Source organism: Scylla paramamosain, unplaced genomic scaffold, assembly GCF_035594125.1.
Source record: "Scylla paramamosain isolate STU-SP2022 unplaced genomic scaffold, ASM3559412v1 Contig116, whole genome shotgun sequence".
In the NCBI taxonomy this organism is placed as follows: Eukaryota; Metazoa; Arthropoda; class Malacostraca; order Decapoda; family Portunidae; genus Scylla; species Scylla paramamosain.
In genome coordinates, this window is record NW_026973781.1 from 118,116 (window position 1) to 137,500 (window position 19,385).

A 19,385-nucleotide genomic window follows, 5' to 3' on the forward strand; every position below is an offset into this window, starting at 1 on the left:
TCTTTAATGATATTTCTTAATATACAGTATAATTCCCAAACAGAGAGAGAGAGAGAGAGAGAGAGAGAGAGAGAGAGAGAGAGAGAGAGAGAGAGAGAGAGAGAGAGAGAGAGAGAGAGAGAGAGAGAGGAGAGAGAGAGAGAGAGAGAGAGAGAGAGAGAGAGAGAGAGAGAGAGAGGAGAGAGAGAGAGAGAGAGAGAGAGAGGAGAGAGAGAGAGAGAGAGAGAGAGAGAGAGAGAGAGAGAGAGAGAGAGAGAGAGAGAGAGGAGAGAGAGAAGAGAGAGAGAGAGAGAGAGAGAGAGAGAGAGAGAGGAGAGAGAGAGAGAGAGAGAGAGAGAGAGAGAGAGAGAGAGAGAGAGAGAGAGAGAGAGAGAGAGAGAGAGAGAGAGGAGAGAGAGAGAGAGAGAGAGAGAGAGAGAGAGAGACTCAAATTCCACCTTCTGAAATGATTGGGTTAGGTTACCTTAGGCTGTGTCTGTAGTAAGGGACCACATCTGTACATGAGGTCTGATCACTGCCAGATATAACTAATATTTCTTCAACACTTTCATGAACAGCAGTGAAAGAGAAAACATTAAGAGGAGGAGGAGGAGGAGGAGGAGGAGGAATAAGACATACAAGGAAACAGGAATAATAGAAGGAAGACAAGGAGGAGGAGGAGGAGGAGGAGGAGGAGGAGGAGGAGGAGGAGGAGGAGGAGGAGGAGGAGGAGGAGGAGGAGGAGGAGGAGGAGGAGGAGGAGGAGGAGGAGCTGCTCATAGGACTGTGTAGATACAAATGAAAGGAAGAATAAGGCTGTGGCTGTGGATGACTTCATTTAGTTTTGGCAAGCTAGATTAAGACCAGCAGTGTGGAGGATACAAAACAAACAAACACTCACACACACACACACACACACACACACACACACACACACACACACACACACACACACACACACACACACCCTAACCTGTATATACAAAGACAGTGGGCAGGCTTCACACACTGCCTTTAACAATCAGCATCTCTCTCTCTCCTGGAAGTTAAATTTATCAAAAAACTCAAAGAAATCTTGGTAGAGTCTTCAGTGAATCTGTGCTCCTGATGGTGGTGGTGGTGGTGGTGGCAGTGGTGATGGTGGTGGTACTTGGAACACTGGCTCTCTTGTCCCCTCATCCACATTCTGAGAGAGAGAGATAGAGATGGTTAGATTAGGTAGGTACTTAGTTACATAGATTGAGATAGAGAGATAGATAAATGGTTAAACAAAGTTAAATAGACTGAGAGATAGATGGTTAGATTAGGTAAACAGATAGACATTGAGACAAGCAGAGATAGGCCTAGTTAGGTTAGGTCCAGCAGATACTTAGATAAATGGGTAAACTGAGAGATTAATAGATAAAATAACAGACAGATAAATAAGCAGAGCCTGCAAAACTATCACTAATATTATGAAAAAAACCCTTGAACACCCTAAGGCCGGGCGCACATTGAGACGCAGGCAACACAGGCGACACAGCACAGAGCAGGGCAGAAAACTGCATCTCACCGGTTTAAACCTAAGCACACATATTGACACGCAGGACAGCACAGCACAGATGCAGACCTGTGCCGGCCAGCGCGACGCAGTCGTTCGAACGCAGTTTCCTGTGCCACGTGCGGCGCAGCTTGATAGCAACTTGCTCTTTAGTACTCACAATGTCGTCCACAGAGCAACTCATAGAGGCTGTTCGCCATCAAAGAGTGCTGTATGACACTAGTCATCCTGATTATATGAGAGGAACTTATAAGAACGAGTTATGGGCAAATTCTCCATGTGTTTTCCTCTTCTCCAAGTATTCACTCCTCCACACTGACCTCTTTGCTCTACAAATGTCATATAATAACATTACTTTCTCCAACTCGTTTTCTGAGTCGGAATCGGAACTAAGGTTTCCAAAGTAATTTTTGGCAACAGCCATGATCAACACTACCGCACAGGACGACAGCCTGCTTCTCAATGTGCGCACCACGCCTGTGCTGCGCTGTGCTGCCCTGCCCTGCCCTGCCCTGCGTCTGCCCTGCTCTGTGCTGCCCTGCGTCTCAATGTGCGCCTTGCCTAACAATTAAAAAATCATTAAAATACCAGAAATGAGGCAATTAGGCATTCAACAAACAAATTCTTCTATCTGTCTATGTCTAAACTTTGTAAAAATTAAAAAAATGACTTTAAATGTGTGTGGCCAGCTGTAGTAGTAGTAGTAGTAGTAGTAGTAGTAGTAGTAGTAGTAGTAGTAGTAGTAGTAGTAGTAGTAGTAGTAGTAGTAGTAGTAGCCTTTCCACTAGGGGTTGAGAGAGCTATTAAGTGAAAGATAGGTGTCTGACTTACCTGATGTCACCTGGAGGGCTATTAAGGGCAGGAACACAGGAGGGCAGGTGTTCACAAGGCAGGTCAACACCACCAGTGTGAGGGGAAGTGTTTGGTGAGCCATACTGATGCTGCATTTGATTCCTGTGATGACCTGGGGGTGGGAAGCAGGTGGGAGGGGTGAGTGAGTGAGTGAAATCTGTCACTGTATACACACTGGGTATACAGTGAAGGTAGGACTCACTCATTGATGAATAACTGTGTGACTGAGTGACTGACTGACTGAATGACTGAGTGACATATCATATCCAAGATTGAAACTGTTATTGTCACACATAAAGGGAAGACTGAAGTTTAAAGATGCAAAGTAACTGTATTTAACATTGGCTGACATAGTGGAATAATACATTAGTGGAGAAAAATAGTGGATTCAGCAGGAGGAATAATATAAATAGACCAGACCAGCAGGAATAATATAAATATAGACAGTTGACCAGACAAATAGACAGTAATTACCTGCGGGTCGATGGCAGCCTGCAGTCATCACCGCTAATCCTTCCTGCATTTCTGAAGCTTGGCCGACTCAAATTCCACCTTCTGAAATGATTGGGTTAGGTTACCTTAGGCTGTGTCTGTAGTAAGGGACCACACCTGTACATGAGGTCTGATCACTGCCAGATATAAATAATATTTCTTCAACACTTTCATGAACAGCAGTGAAAGAGAAAACATTAAGAGGAGGAGGAGGAGGAGGAGGAGGAGGAATAAGACATACAAGGAAACAGGAATAATAGAAGGAAGACAAGGAGGAGGAGGAGGAGGAGGAGGAGGAGGAGGAGGAGGAGGAGGAGGAGGAGGAGGAGGAGGAGGAGGAGGAGGAGGAGCTGCTCATAGGACTGTGTAGATACAAATGAAAGGAAGAATAAGGCTGTGGCTGTGGATGACTTCATTTAGTTTGGCAAGCTAGATTAAGACCAGCAGTGTGGAGGATACAAAACAAACAAACACTCACACACACACACACACACACACACACACACACACACACACACACACACACACACCCTAACCTGTATATATGTTACAGTCAATACCTGAATCCAGACAATTTGTAAAGTGACTTATTTTTTCAGGCAATTTGTGAACTGCCTGGTTAGGTTAGGTTAGGTTAGGTTAGGTTAGGTTAGGTTAGGTTAGGTTAGGTTAGGTTAGGTTATAACCTAACCTAACCTAACCTAACCTAACCTAACCTAACCTAACCTAACCAGGCAGTTCACAAATTGCCTGAAAAAATAAGTCACTTTACAAATTGTCTGGATTCAGGTATTGACTGTAACATATACAAAGATAGTGGGCAGGCTTCACACACTGCCTTTAACAATCAGCATCTCTCTCTCTCCTGGAGAGAGAGAGATCTGAATACATATGAAGGATCTGAATACATATGAGAGGGCATCAAATGTCAGGTTAAATCCTTCACTTCATATACAGAGCTTAAACCCATTTATTTATCTTTTTTTTTTTTTCAATGCCTGCCCAAACTGAGATGCATCTTATAACCCCATATGTCTTATAAACTGTCAAATACAGTATTTTCTATTTTACAGTATTTTATCTTGTTCCAACAGGAAAATACTAATTTTACAGTATTTTATCTTGTTCCAACTGGAAAATACTAATTTTTTTGTCATTTTATATGCTAATGATGAAGTGCTTCAATGGCTGTCCTTCATCAATATCCTATGGTCACCTCCTCTCTCCAAACTAACCAACAAGAACTCATGCACTATACTTGGTTTGTGTAGTAACAAGAATTGTGGGAGCTGATCACAACACACTATGACCACTGACTACTTAAATGTGTATTCATTCACATAAACTATACTATATCTTAATTAATTGACTATCCATGCACAAAAACATAAAAAATAAATAAACAAATAAGTAAATAAACAGAAAAAGATTACTTTGTTATGCAACTCCATGGTTTCATATAAATTTCCCAGAGTAAAAGCAAGCATGACACACTCAGTATAATAGCATGTATATTACACTTACTACTTCCAAACTGCCCCAACATGTGCATGGGAAAGGCCACATCTGGCATGCTCACCTGACAACACAGTAGGAGCCAATGTACCCAAAAGCATTGACTGTCAGGAAACAAACTGATGTTAAGTAGTTCTTCAAGAGCTTTTTTTCCATACTTCATACTTATTTTCCGAGCATTCACAAGACCGGTTAGCTGCAGGCAAACAAATGCAAGTCATTAATATTACAAAGATAAACCTCAAAATACAAAGTGTCATTCCCAATTCAAAAGAAAAAGGAAAGAAAAGGAGAAATAAAGAAAGCAAGCAAGTAAAATTATTAACTCCTGATCAAAGTCTTCCTTCCACTTTTGAAGCCAAAAAGCAAAATCATATTCCCCTTCACCTCACACTCTACTTACACCAGATCTATCATGGCATAAGGTAATTGATATGAAAAGTTCTATGCATAGCTATAATCCATTTTCACCTCTTTTTACCAATATAGTAACAGTAATCTTTAACATTTTGTCACCTAATGACACCATCACACACATTTTCAGTAACTAGATAATTCTAATGAGCCAAAATAAAATTACAGTAGATGCAATGCAATATTTTATCGCAATCACCCCTTTACTGCCAAGTGTTACCTTTTTAAATTATATTCTAAACTTCCATCAAGCTTAGGAAGCCAGTGCAGTTGCCAGAACAGTTTACTAGACACAATGAGGATAGTATCCCTCTAACATAAAAAAAAAAAAAAAAAGGTCACATACCAAGTACACCACACCATAGATTTTGATGCTTTCAATGAACCCAATGATACAGATTTCAAAGGAGGCTGAGGAGCACGAGTGTTTCCAGCAGTGGCCGAGCTCATAGCAGGAGTATGGCAGGATCTTGCTGAAGCTCCCCATCCTGCTGTTGTTACCACTACTGCTCCTGCTGGTACCTGTCTCTCCTCACTACCTACTCGTAAAGGGCAACACCTGAAAAGGGAACATAAGCATGGGTGTGCTGTCAATCCTTCTGTCTAAGTACTAACTTGTGCAAGCAATCTATTGAGGTGTTGAAACAACTCCCACAGGAAGCATATGAAAAACAAATACACAGGCACCAGATCACAAGACAATACTATTCAGTTAACAATGAAGTATGTATGCTGTAAATTTCTATGTACGTTAAACTGCAGATATCCAGACTGAGAATGCCTCAAGTACCTTGTGATAAATAAAGCTCAACACATCATCAAATAAGTCACCAGCATCAAGGCAGTTTTTTGTTCAAGCAAGTCAGTTCTTAGAATCCCACAAAAGCAACTGTCAAGATCTGCAGATACACTTAAACTATCAGATGCATCAATGGTGATGCAGCAAAACCAGTCTCATCACATAAAAAATATAAAAAAATCAAAGATGTATGTTGGAGTCATCATAGATATCACAGAGAGGATATCATCTCAAGTAGAGCAGTGTCACATCATCTTAATCCTTATCACAGGCAAAATAGTTGATAAGATATTTCATGAGCTCAGTGATAAACACTATACTCAGTAATCTGATAATGAAACTGTAAGATGTTCTTTAAAGAGGAAAAGAATGCTTATTAAAAAGAATCCTAAAAAATATATTGGCTCCTGACAGACGCTATGGTCCCAATACCTAAAACGAGAGAGAGAGAGAGAGAGAGAGAGAGAGAGAGAGAGAGAGAGAGAGAGAGAGAGAGAGAGAGAGAGAGAGAGAGAGAGAGAGAGAGAGAGAGAGAGAGAGAGAGAGAGAATGATAGGCAACAAATTCATCTAAGTAGACATGGCAAAAACTAGATTTTTCCTACTTAATAAGCTTCATGGGCAGACAAATTCATCTGCATGGTCAGTTAAAGGATAAGTAAATCTGTGCACTGACATAAATCTGCAATGTTGTTTCTGTAAGGCTGAGCTGTACATTACCAGTTTACTTTCTACCCTCATGAGAATTGGTTCACATTCTCTCACGTTCTCAGGATCTGATCGATTCAATTAATACATGGAGTCAATGTGACCCGGGTCTTATCATCCTGCACTGATCACATCAAGAATGGCATGACACGTTACAAAAGGAGGCACTGCACAAGCATTACATTTATGCCCCTACATCATAACTGCCTCTAACCAATACTAGCGAGTTGAACCTACAGCAGCTCAAAGGTCACGGTACGTGACTCTTCACTCAATGAAACATTGTAGTCACTCTTGCTAAAGCAAAGATTGACTGACCAGAAATGTCAGGTCACTGCAAGCTGGTTTCAAAGCAGAAAGATGAAAATCTCATAATAATGAGAAGGATGCTGTAATACTTCTATAAGGTGATTCCAAAAGCTTGATCACTGATGAGAAGTGTATTGCCATACATCACAACCTGTGGCTCACCCAGGCCCTATGATGAGTGTACTGGATAAAACAGCTCAAGACAGCCACAACTTCCATTGCCACATGTTCATTCCCATACATGTGCAATTTTTAACCTACTATACAGTACTGCAATTAATTTCTATACCTATTGTGTTGTTGCAATGTTTAAGATTTTTACAGTATGAAGGCATCATTCTCAGTCTGTGAAGTGGCAACTGTCAACAGCAGCAAGCCATCCTCTCTAAAAGTTTAAGTAAGCATTTCTATACTAAAGACAACACAAGCCAAGAACCGCTTCACCCTATTTACACAGCTATACAGACAAGAAAGTCAAGGCTCTCACGTGGCACTTGACTTTGTTTACAAATGCTTTCACTGTTGCAGGAGACACCCGACTGCTGTTGACAGATGCCACCTTGCCACCTCAGACTATCAGCTGACGCCACAAAATCAGTCACATCACCGCACTGAGGGAGATAAACAAACCAGCACCTGAGAGCTTGTCATCACTCAGTACTAAGTCTGTTTTGTCTGCCGCAGGGCTCGTCTTGACGTGTACAAGTATAAATAGAGGATGACTGGCAAATGACAAACCATAACTGTCCACGGGGGCGAGTTGTGTGTGGAAATGAGGTAACGTGTGTTGTGTTGCTTAATATAAAGTGTACGTATCCCACAGTACTCTCCACAACCACCAGCCCCATTCCAATAGTAATGACCTCAATCCTACCAACCACCACCCATTTCTCAATATGCATAACCTACACCAGTCCATTACTACTACATCACTAGAAAATTTACCGTCTGTTTGTGTGTGCAGTGTTGCGTTATAGTGTCAATACCCCACACCACCCCCACTATAACCCACCATCACACCACGATCTCAATCCTACACACTACCACCGACTTAGTAAATAAACAACAATCGCCCATTACAATTACACCACTACAAGAATTACCGTGTGTGTGCAGTGGGCTTGGGGCCAAATGAGGTTTATCTGGGTGGCGGGGTACCTCAGCGCAATCATGAAGGCTGGCGGGGTAGATATCAGGTCGCTATCTGTAGTTTTAGTTCCCCTACACATCCGTCTGTCTGATTGGCCGCTACTGCCCGCCAACCTTCCGCACTACGAGCCTAACAGTGTTAAGTTCGTATAATTTTACTGTTATTATTATTATTATTATTATTATTATTATTATTATTATTATTTCTCATGTCTCTGTGTCATACGAAATAGTATTTGTACTACTACAGCTATTACCACTACTACTACTACTACTACTACTAGTAGTAGTAGTAGTAGTAGTAGTAGTAGTAGCAGAAATACTGCATTTTGGTTTATCAAAGCGACAGATGCGTGGTTATGTAATGCAGTTCACTATTACCATCTGCTTCCTTTTATCAATAATGACCATATGATATCTGTCACAAATCAAAGGTCGCAGATAACGTGGTGCTTTATACTTCAAAGAAGACCCTGATATGCGATCACGTGAAAAAGGAACACCCGAACAGCAGGTTTGATCTACAAAATAAATAAATAAATAAATAAATAAAAGTCAATCCACAAATTTATGATGTTGTTACGAAAGGCTTAAAACTGAAGATATGATGGAAGGTAGAGTGCATAGCGAGATGCGAACAATGAACAAAAATTATAGCACACACACACACACACACACACACACACACACACACACACACACACACACACATGACCATATATATATATATATATATATATATATATATATATATATATATATATATATATATATATATATATATATATATATATATATATATATATATATATATATATATATATATATATATTATATATACCAGTGGAAGACATTAAATTTTGTGTAGGTGGTGGGTGAGCATGGTGGCTGCAGATGATAATAATGATTATCTATATTTTGGTGTTTCACAAAGCTATTACTGGCTGTGTTGGCCTAGGTTAGGGTTGACTATGCTGGTCCGGGCAAAGCTACGAGGTCACACATTCTGAGGCGCACGTCCATGATTCAACAGCTTGCATTATTACTTATATCACAGACTGAGTCACTTATTTGAGGTACTGAATCGCGCATCATGAACTTATTCCATGCATCAGCCACTGAGAGCTATATTCTGAAACACCTCTGAGCTGCACCTCCATTACTTACAAAGTAATATTCCTCAAGTGTCAGGCTTGAATCATGTGTATCAAGGACCTGTGAATGTGTATAAGCATGTTAAGTCACAACTATTGTCTCAATGATGTTTGTGTATTTTCTATGGTAACTCTTCATTAGGATCTACACTAATCACAGCATTTACCTGCAGCTCTTCATGTGGCATCTTTACTCTTACCCACCTTGTAAATTTAGTGTTACTTTAAAATCAAACTTAAGACTGTAGTTTTCCTTTAGAAAATTAAGAAGGTACACATTTGTATGCAATCACATGGTCATCATTGCATATTACTTCTTATTATAGTCACAATCACCGCACACTTTTTCACACGTCTTGTAATTTTTTATACAACTGCCACAGATCCATTCATTCTTCAGGAAGTGGCTTCCTTGTGGCTACTGCCATATTAATGGAGATTGCCCTTCTGTCCTCCAGAGCTACACTATGATGATAAGGAAAAGCACATGCTGTTTTGCATCTGCTTTCTGCAATGTATAGAATTCTGCACTTATCAACATTAATTTTCAATATTAGCAGTTTTCCCATAGCACTTAAAAATACTTTTCCAAGTGTTAATTTTGCTTTTTGCATGACAACTTATTGGAAGCAGTGGAAGTGAAGTGTGATGGAAGAGATGGAAGAGTTGGGGGATGAGGTTATAAAGGAGAGAAAGGGAGAAGTGGAGGGGAAAGAAACAGATCCCTAGCTACACTTTTGTGTCCCCATCAATATATGTAGCTGCCCCTCCAATTCAGGTAGTCCAAAAGTGGCACTGCTGAGACATAATGCTTAGAAATAGAACAAGAGATAGATTTTCAGATAGCAATATTGCTTCACACAACAGCTACAAGAATATGCTACATCTGAACTCACAAAGGAAAGAAGACAGCAGGGTTTGGCTCCTCACTTTTTTCCCACTGCAGCAGCCTGAGCCGCCTTCTTTGCCTTCACCATCTCAACAAGCTCCTGAAATGCCATCATGTGAGAATAAGACTTAAAAGTTACAATAACATCAGTGTCTACTGTGCACTATATAAAACCTTCACTACATACATACACACACACACACACATATATAAAACCTTCACTACACACACACACACACACACACACACACACATAGCACTTACATCTCCATGCATTTATGGAGGGACCACAAAGATAAAAGCAGATCAAAAGATAAATGCATGAGAGAGAGAGAGAGAGAGAGAGAGAGAGAGAGAGAGAGAGAGAGAGAGAGAGAGAGAGAGAGAGAGAGAGAGAGAGAGAGAGAGAGAGAGAGAGAGAGAGAGAGAGAGAGAGAGAGAGAGAGAGAGAGAGAGAGTGTGTCACTCCATAAACAAGATAAACCTGATTTGTTTTCTCCACAATCTCACATACAGGGAATAGCAAGCAACACATCACCAGACACACAAACACACACACACACACACACATATACAGAGCTTATAGCGCCTCACGCAGTCTTTCTTGGTTCGGTTGGGGACACACTTGGCAATGCGGTCCCAGCGGTCAGGAGTAGAGACTGGATAGGTCTTGAGGGCTTGCTCCAGCAACCTCTGTTCCTCAGCTCCCCAAGCAGCAGTGTTCATCCCCAGCATCTCCTGTGGTGCTGCACAAAGGAAAGATCTAACATCAGCCTAAAAACATGTTTTTTCTTAAAATATCTTGGAATTGATTCACAGCTCAACTGGTGATATTGCATAGAGCTAAAAGACAATTCACAGCAGTTACACAGAGAAGGGAGAAAGCTCTTGAGTTCATACAGAGAAGACTCATGGTAATAATTAATTAGTATAAAAAGAGAAATGAGAAATTACCCAAGCATCAACATGATATAAAACTACACAAAGATGCAAAAGAATTATCTGAATGTCAGCATAACAGCAAGAACTCACTGTCATATCTCTGGGAGGCTGTGGCGTCGCTGATCACCTGCCGAGCCTGTGCCTTCTCCATGCTGTGGTAGGCATTCTTGTTGGCTGCCTCCCTCATGTGCTTGTCTGAGTGTTGCAGCTCCTTGGCCTTATTGAGCACCTCCTTGGCCAGCCTGGTGATGCTGGTGGCTGTGTTGGTTGATATACTCTGCCACAACCTCCCACCTGCAGCATGGAGGGTTCAAAGAGTTCCTCTAAGTACAGCAATGCATAAAAACATAACCTAACATTAAGGGAGCTGCAAGAAGCCATCCTTGTATGAAACATATCTACCTATATCCACCTATCATTCCCATCCATAAATTTGTCTAATCCTTTAATGCTCCCCAATGACTCAGCACTAACAACCTGATTACTGAGTCCATTCCATTCATCTACTACTCCATCTGAGGACCAATTTCTTCCTCTCTAACTATTTTCAAGCTTGAACCCATTGTGTCTTGTTCTATCCTAATTATGATCCTGAGAATTTTATAAATGTCACCTTTGTTATATTCCCTATACCACGTGAAGACCTAAATGGTGTGTATGTAGAGAACAGTAGTAGGGATCAGATAACAACCTTGATATTAGTCATTTTAAAACACACATGGAAACACAAGAATAAGGCAATATATCAATCAAATAAAATATTAAAGCTTAAAAAACCCATCTATTTATATACTAGGCCAGCAATCTCACATCAGCTGGCCCAGACAAGGCACCACACACACACACACACACAGACACACACACACACACACACACACACACACACACACATGCACACCACTTAGTGTCAGCATGCTCGGCTCACAACCGAGAAGGCATGGGTTCAAGTCCTGGGAGAATCTCTTCATGTGTAGCCCCTGTTCACCTAGCAGCAAGTAAGTACAGGATGTAACCTGAAGGGTTATGGCCTCACTGTCCCAGTGTGCGGTGTGTGAATGGTCTCAGTCCTACCCAAAGATCAATCACTACAAGCTCTGACCTCTTTCCATATGGGGAACAGCTGGTTTGGTGACCAGCAGACGAATGTAGGTGAATGACACGTCATTCACACTCTTAGCCCTGTCAGCCCCAGTGGAAAGGGACAGCCTTGTGGACCACCAATAATAATAAGATATCAAAAAATATATAAAAAGAAGCAATTTACACACACACATACACACATGAAGCAGCTCACCTCTTTGTTGTGCCGGCAGGGAAGAGGTTGACGGCTTTGATGAGCAGCTGGAGGTCATCTTGATTCCAGAGTTTGAGTGATGAACCGTCTCCTCCTCCTCCACCCCCCTCCCCTTGCTGCCGCTGCTGCCACCTCCTCCCTCTCCTTTTTGATCCTGTTGCGCACCTCACTCACCTACAACAGAGAGAGAAGGCAAAGAAGTGTTACAGGGGGTCCTCAAGTTATGACAGAGTTCTGTTCCTATGCCATGTTACAAACTGATTTTCTGCATAGGTCAGAACCAGCATAAGTAAGCTACCTGCAGTATGTCAATCACTAATACTAATACTGTTGTACTGTAAAGTCATAGTCTAGGACATAAACACATAACTATTGTGCCTGTAAAAGAAACATATGAAGGACAAAAGTCAAGACTGTCATACACCAAGGACTCCTTGTACTAATCATAACTATCAGTGGAGAAATAGTCTGAAAGGTTTGACTATCCTAGGGAAAACAGGTCATACAGAATATCCAGATCATTTGGGGTGGATTGTTCTAATTTAGATTAGCTTGCTTTATGCTACTTTGGATTTAGCTAATCAGATAAGGTAATGTAACATGACTTAAATAGACCTAACATAGTTCATTTCAAAAGTGATGCAGATACCCATATGTCTGTTGGAGCAGCTTTTGGGTTCAAGGCTTAGGAAATTTTTTGATTTAAGAATGACAAAAATTATGCTTTTTTTTTTTTTTTTTTTTATATAAGCAACAATTACTGCTACTACTACTACTACTACTACTGTTGGCCCTCCACACTCACCTCCTCCTGTGTCAAAAAATTACTACTGCTATTACTACTACTGTTGATCTCTCTCTCACTCACCTTTGTCAATTAACTACTACTACTACTGTTGATCCTCCCTCACCTCCTTCATGAGTACCTCCCACCCTTGCATCTTGTCCTGGGCCACTTGTGCTAGTTCCTTGTTGAGTTCCTCCAGGCGGGTCAGCTCCAGTGCCTCACACAGCAGCTCCACATCTGTCATGGTCTGCACTCGCTCCCCCTCCTCTGATGCAAAGTAACTGTTGTCCTTACAGAGAGTCCGCAGCATCTGGGAATAGAGGATACTATACTAATGATTTTCAGCCTCTCTCTTATTGCTGCAATGTTGCATATCTTGCTATCTTTTTACTGCTATTTTTTTTCTAGTAAACTCTGGAACTCCCTGCCTGCTCCAGAAGATCCTCCTTCCTATAACTTGAACTCTTTAAAATGGCTGGTTCCAACTTTTCAAAACACTCATCCAACAATTCTGGATAATCCTTATGATCTTTCTTTTGGGACTAGCATCTCAGTGGACTTTCTTTCCCCCCTTTTTATTGCCCTTGACCAAAGATCTTGCATAAAAAATGTTACTGAAATATGTGAGGAAAGGGTGAAGAGAGAGTATGTGAAGTTCAGAGCAAAGAGGAAGGGAATACAAGGACAGGACTAAATAGAGAAATCTGTTGCAGTTATGTCCTCATGGAGTATTTATCAAGAGGTGTCAAATAAAGATAGACAGATACAGAGATGTTCTTTATCACTGTCACCATCACATCTATGCAATGACAAAGAATGTGTGCTTTATTCTATTTCACGTTGCTTTTTAAAATTATTTACGTGAACAAAATACACGCAATCATAATTTGTATATATATTTTTTTAGTTTCCAAATTAATTTACACATTTGAACACTAAATTTAATGCTCTTTCCATCTTTCTAATACAAATGCAGTCCTCTCAGCCCCTTATGAACAGGAACTGTATCAAAATCATTTAAAAAATGACATCAAAGAAAAAGGAAAAAAATATAAATCTGAAAGTATATAATGAATGAGAATATTTTAATGTGAAATGTTACAGAAGATGAAAGTGGGTAGAGTTTCATTTTTTAGTTTTTCTTTTTTTTTTAGCAAATTTTGTAGCCTTAAAATGAATGATTAAAAAAAAATAAATAAAAAAAAAAAAGACTTGCCAGGTAGAATGATGGCTCCAGGCATGAGTCATGAGAACTATAGGGGCAGGTGACAGGAAGGGAGGACTGCGACAAGATGAAAGTGAAAGGGGAGAGGAAAGGAACAGGAGGAGGAAAGGATATAATGTAGTGGGCCTGCTTGCCATAGCCAGGGATCATTATTATTATTATTATTATTATTATTATTATTATTATTATTATTATTATTATTATCATCATTATTATTATTATTATTATTTATTTTTTTTATATATATATTGGAGGATCACTGGCCAAGGACAACAAAGACTGAAAAAAAAAAAAAAAAGAAGAAAGAGGCCCACTGAGGTGCTGGCTCCTGAACACAGTCAAGTGTTAGTCAAACAAACAGGGTAAGTGCCTTGAAACCTCGCTCTTGAAAGAGTTCAAGTCATAGGAAGGTGGAAATACAGAAGCAGACAGGGAGTTCCAGAGTTTACCAGAGATAGGGATGAATGATTGAGAATAATGGTTAACTCTTGCATTAAAGAGGTAGACAGAATAGAGATGAAAGAAAGAAGAAAGACTTGTGCAGTGAGGCATGCAGTTAGCAAGATCAGAAGAGCAGTTGGCATGAAAATAGCAGTAGGAGGTAGCAAGAGATTCAACACTGCAGTGATGAAAAAGAGGCTGAAGACAGTCAGTTAGAACACACTAGAAAGAAAGTGCACCACGAAAATTCAATATATTTGTCAAGAGAATTTTTGATTATGTTAGCGATCACAGCAGTTTAAGCGTCAAAGACAAGTGTGTGGTAAGTTCTTACATGTCAAGCAGATTCTACCCTCCTCCTCACCTTCCTCTCTTTTTTTAATGCTTTCTTCAGCACCTCTCTTTCCTTCTTTTCTACCTCCTGTTTTGCTCTTTGCTCTGCCTCCTCTGCTTCTCTTTTCTTTCTCTCTGCTTCCTCAGCTTCCTGCCTTACCTGAAAACACCAAATTTACACATTAGCAAGACATATCATTCAAAAAAAAGACAACATAGCATGGTATTTCAAAATATATGGCATTTCCGAGCATAAGACATGAAAAATACAAATCAATGAGAAAAATGTGAAGCCTTGGTCTGTTGTAGAAATCAATGCATATATGTGTCCGAGAGTAGTTAGAGATTGGCCTGGTGCTAATACTGGAGATCACAATGTGCACTCACCCTCTCCTCCTCTTCTTGTTTTTGCCTGATTGCCTCTGCTTTAGCCTTTTTCTGAGCCAGTCTTCTTTCCTTGTCTTCTTCTTTAAATCTTAAAAAAATTATATATATATATATATATATATATATATATATATATATATATATATATATATATATATATATATATATATATATATATATATATATATATATATATATATATATATATATATATATATATATATATATAATTCTTCATCTCTTTCCCTCTTTTTCTATAAACTTACCCATTCTTTAGCTACAGAAGTAGACAGCAAAAGCAGGAATTAATTTTTCCCTCATAAGGAGTCAGAAGTAAAACAAGAACAGCTTCTTTGCAATCTAAATCATCATAAACCCTTCCATCAAAATGAAATTTGAAGTATTATGTAACAACAGAAAAAAGTACTCCTTGTGATAAATATCTCTTGGGATAATGCACAAAATTTCAACTTTTATTGGGATACAACGAAAATACACGAAATCAGTAATAAGTAACGAAACATACTTGGCTATCCTTGGGTCACAGGCATATGCATTGTCAACTAGCCTGCGCAATCGACCCATCTCCTCTTTCCGACGCCTCGCTCGCTCTACCTTGTTCTGCTTCTCTATCCATCGACGCTCCTCCCGGCTGGCAAGATTGACTGATTTAAAGAAGGGAAGGCGACCACAACATTGCAGTCACATTGCACTGTTACAAAATATTCAAAGAAACTAAAATGACCAGTTAAAGCAATCAGAACAATGTCGGTGCCAGTTTTCCTTGCCATAAGTCTGGGTATTCTGTCTAGCCATATTAAATTTTCTTGTTATTTTTTCCAATGTCAAGTCTAGGCTTAAGTTTGGGCATTATTTCCTTATTCAATTAAAATTTTATTCAATGTTAATGTTTCAAGATACAAATTTCACCATTTTTGCTGCCTTTGGGAAGATAAAGCAAGGCTGGAGTGGAATACACATAACTCTAAAAAGACCAGACATACAAATAGTGAAGACTCACTCCTGTCCCTTCTCCTTTTCCTCCTCATCCAGATATGAAAACTCTCGCCAGGAATCAAAGTCGTACCAGAATCCATAGAAGCGATCAACCTGCACAGTGATGAAAATTAAGTCGGTTAACAATACAAAATAAACACTATTCATAAAGAAATCTTGAAATGATGTTTTATGTGTAAGTTACTGGACCCTCTATGCTGAGGAAAATTATAGTGTATGATATTTTAAACAAACTTTCAAAATTACTGGTCTATCTTTCCATCAACATAGCATATGATGATGGTAACTATAAAAAGTAAACTGTCACCAAATATCTACTTGCATTTCTGCTACTAGTAATCTCACTTCTAAAACAGTACAAGGGAGATTGATGTGACTGTACAGGCCAATCACTCTCTCCAGTTACTTAATCTGCTAATCTGGACTGACCTTTTGTTTGGTGTCATCAGGTTTGCCCAAGCCAGGAACGTGCTTGTGGGTGGACCAACGAGCATTGCACTCAAACACCCGTGAAAATCTGCAATGCAACACTGTGCCTTACAAAGATGTGGTGGAGACTGAAGAAGAGAGAGAGAGAGAGAGAGAGAGAGAGAGAGAGAGAGAGAGAGAGAGAGAGAGAGAGAGAGAGAGAGAGAGAGAGAGAGAGAGAGAGAGAGAGAGAGAGAGAGAGAGAGAGAGAGAGAGAGAGAGAGAGAGTTATATAATCTAATATATAGACCTGACATTACAATATGAGATGGAGTTAATCCCTTCAGTGATATGTAATCATCCACACCACTACAAGTAATGTATACAATCTTTATAACCACCTGCAAGAAAAAAGCGGTGAAAAGGAATAGATTTTTTGCAATTTCTAGCCAGTATAATGTTTGGAGATGGCTGTAGAATGTGAAGAATTGTCCCAGAGTGGTTAGTGGTAAAGAAAAGATGTACCAAATAGCAATGAATACTGAACTTTCAATTCTTTGTTGAGTCATTTTTCTTCCTAATAGGAGTTAGCGCTTGCCTTGTGTGCACATATATTTGACATTACAGTATGACATGGAGTTAAAAGACCTTTGAATTCTTTGTGGAATAAATTTTCTTCTTAGTGGGGATCAGCGCTTACCTGGAAGAAGTTTGCCTTATTGTGTGCACTGACAGCCGGCACCTCGTCATCAAACTCTGGGTCCACCGAGTCCCAGGAGCGTCGCTTGATGGGGTCCCCGAGAATCTCATAGGCTTTGGTGATGCAGGTGAAGTAGTCATCGTCATCCCTCACCTCCTCCCCAGCTGCTCGCCGCTTGTCTGGGTGGTGCCACAGAACCATCATGCGGTCTGTGAGGAGTAACACAATGGACGGAAGTGCACACTAATGCTGCACTCTCATTCCTTTACCCAAGTGTTGGGTCATCCTGTTTTAAGCACGTACCAAAGGGAATGCTAATTATTATATTAGACTTACAGATATCTTAGCATAAAACCAATGATCAGAAAATATAATGTCTATCTATCTATCTGTATATCAGGTTGCCAATCCCACATGGGGTGGCCCAGACAAACCACCACACACTCTTACAAATATCATTCACACTCATAGCCATAGGGGCGCCAACTATTCTTCAGACACATTCTCTCTGCTCTTCTGTATGCACCACCTAGCTACAATTCAAGAGCTTGTTAAAGCTAACAGTTATGGACATGGTTTCATAATTAATAGTAATTACTACAAACAACATGATGGCATTCCCTTTGGGTTCTACTTTAGCAAATGTATCCCAAATGATTGGTGTGAGCAAAACTTCAATAATTAGCCATGCAATGTCAATAGCAGGCAACAAACTGCCTGTGCCAGATGATTGACAAAAGTCAACTGACAATGCTCCTCGCTGTGGGCCACAGGAAGACACAGCTCGCCCACGCCCACTCACTGTCAGTGTGGCCACACTTATTTGGTACAATGCTCCCACTTTTCTCACCATTTATCACACTCACCTGCTTGCTCACAACCATTGCCAGTGTGGCCATAGTCATAGTCTCAAATCACCATACTACACCCCAGGAACTTTGGTATAGCAAAGCCAACCACATACATCCATAGCAAGGCACAAATAAAATGTAGTTATTGAAAATATACAAATAAAATAAAAATACCAAGACTAAAAGGGCTGACACTGCAACTGAAAACTGGCACTATAAAAATACCTTCAAACAGCAGGTGCACTAAAACTTGGTACTCAGTACACTATACACTCTAGCTCCAGATGCCACCAGGACTTACACGCTCTTTTGATGTCATCATCAGAGGCCTTGTACCTGTGCTTTCGGAGTCCCAGTACTGCATAATGATCCTGGTCCTGAAAGGCAATGTTGTAGAAATGTATCAATATATAAAAGAAAGATACTAATCAAATAAATGACAGAGGTAAGTGATGCTCTCATAGTGAACAATCAAGACAGAACTATATATGCTAGATAAGTTTAGGTTTTGAAAAGAGCTTAGTAAGAACTGGTTCACAGAGTAGTGGACAAATAGAACAGGCTTAGCATTCATGTGGTCAGCACCTACACCATAAGTGATATCATGAGGTTAGATGACTAGGCATATGCATATAGAGGCCAGATGGCAATAGGAAGGCTGACTGCATGGGGAAGAGGAGGATAACAGATTTTCATGGTTAGTACAGGAGTTATCCAGTGTAGGCCAGCCAATCTTTTGCAGTCTTCTCCATTCTTATGTTGCTATGACTGGACCATGCTGGCTGAGTTCTCACCTTCCAGTCTGCTGGGTTGAGAGAGCGAAGATAGTGTATGTCATCCTCCACCTCCACCTCCTGAGCCTCCTCCTCCTCACTCTCCTCTTCACTTTCCCCAACTGAGGAGGTGAGGTGGCCCCGCAGACGCCGTGCCTCATATATGTGGAACCATCGTCCCACTGGTTCTACCTCCACCTGGATGAGTGCTGTGGAAGGGAGAGGTAGAGAGAAAATAAAACAGATATTACCAAGAATACCATTCAGGATGCTGAGGAAATAAAGGACATATTGTACAGAAAGAGACAGAAAAGAAAAATACCATAAGAGAAGAACAACTAGAAGGTCATCTCTAAAAAGTACACACACACACACACACACACACACACACACACACACACACACACACACACACACAAAGAGACAGA

The 19,385-nt window shown here is 40.2% G+C and overlaps 1 protein-coding gene and 1 pseudogene across 4 annotated transcripts; both read right to left on the reverse strand.

Annotated features, from left to right (window-relative positions):
- Positions 1 to 699: 699 nt before the first annotated feature.
- Positions 700 to 7,834, reverse strand: LOC135099293 (transmembrane protein 135-like). 4 transcript variants are annotated; one of them, XR_010267826.1, is made up of 7 exons: positions 7,711 to 7,818; positions 7,095 to 7,218; positions 5,139 to 5,331; positions 4,443 to 4,574; positions 2,846 to 2,926; positions 2,351 to 2,483; positions 700 to 1,165 (listed from the first exon to the last, which is right to left on the reverse strand). XR_010267826.1 is itself a non-coding variant. In XM_064001687.1 (4 exons), the coding sequence occupies exons 1-4, from the start codon at positions 7,777 to 7,779 to the stop codon at positions 1,155 to 1,157; spliced, it is 345 nt and encodes a 114-aa protein (XP_063857757.1). In that variant the 5' UTR covers positions 7,780 to 7,834; the 3' UTR covers positions 700 to 1,154. The 4 variants fall into 4 exon arrangements, 2 of the variants coding, with proteins under 2 accessions (XP_063857757.1, XP_063857755.1); XR_010267827.1 differs by lacking the exons at positions 4,443 to 4,574; positions 7,711 to 7,818 and having other exon boundaries at positions 7,095 to 7,109; XM_064001687.1 differs by lacking the exons at positions 2,846 to 2,926; positions 5,139 to 5,331; positions 7,095 to 7,218 and having other exon boundaries at positions 7,711 to 7,834.
- Positions 7,835 to 10,025: 2,191 nt separating this feature from the next.
- Positions 10,026 to 17,473, reverse strand: LOC135099296 (dnaJ homolog subfamily C member 2-like; annotated as a pseudogene).
- Positions 17,474 to 19,385: the final 1,912 nt, after the last annotated feature.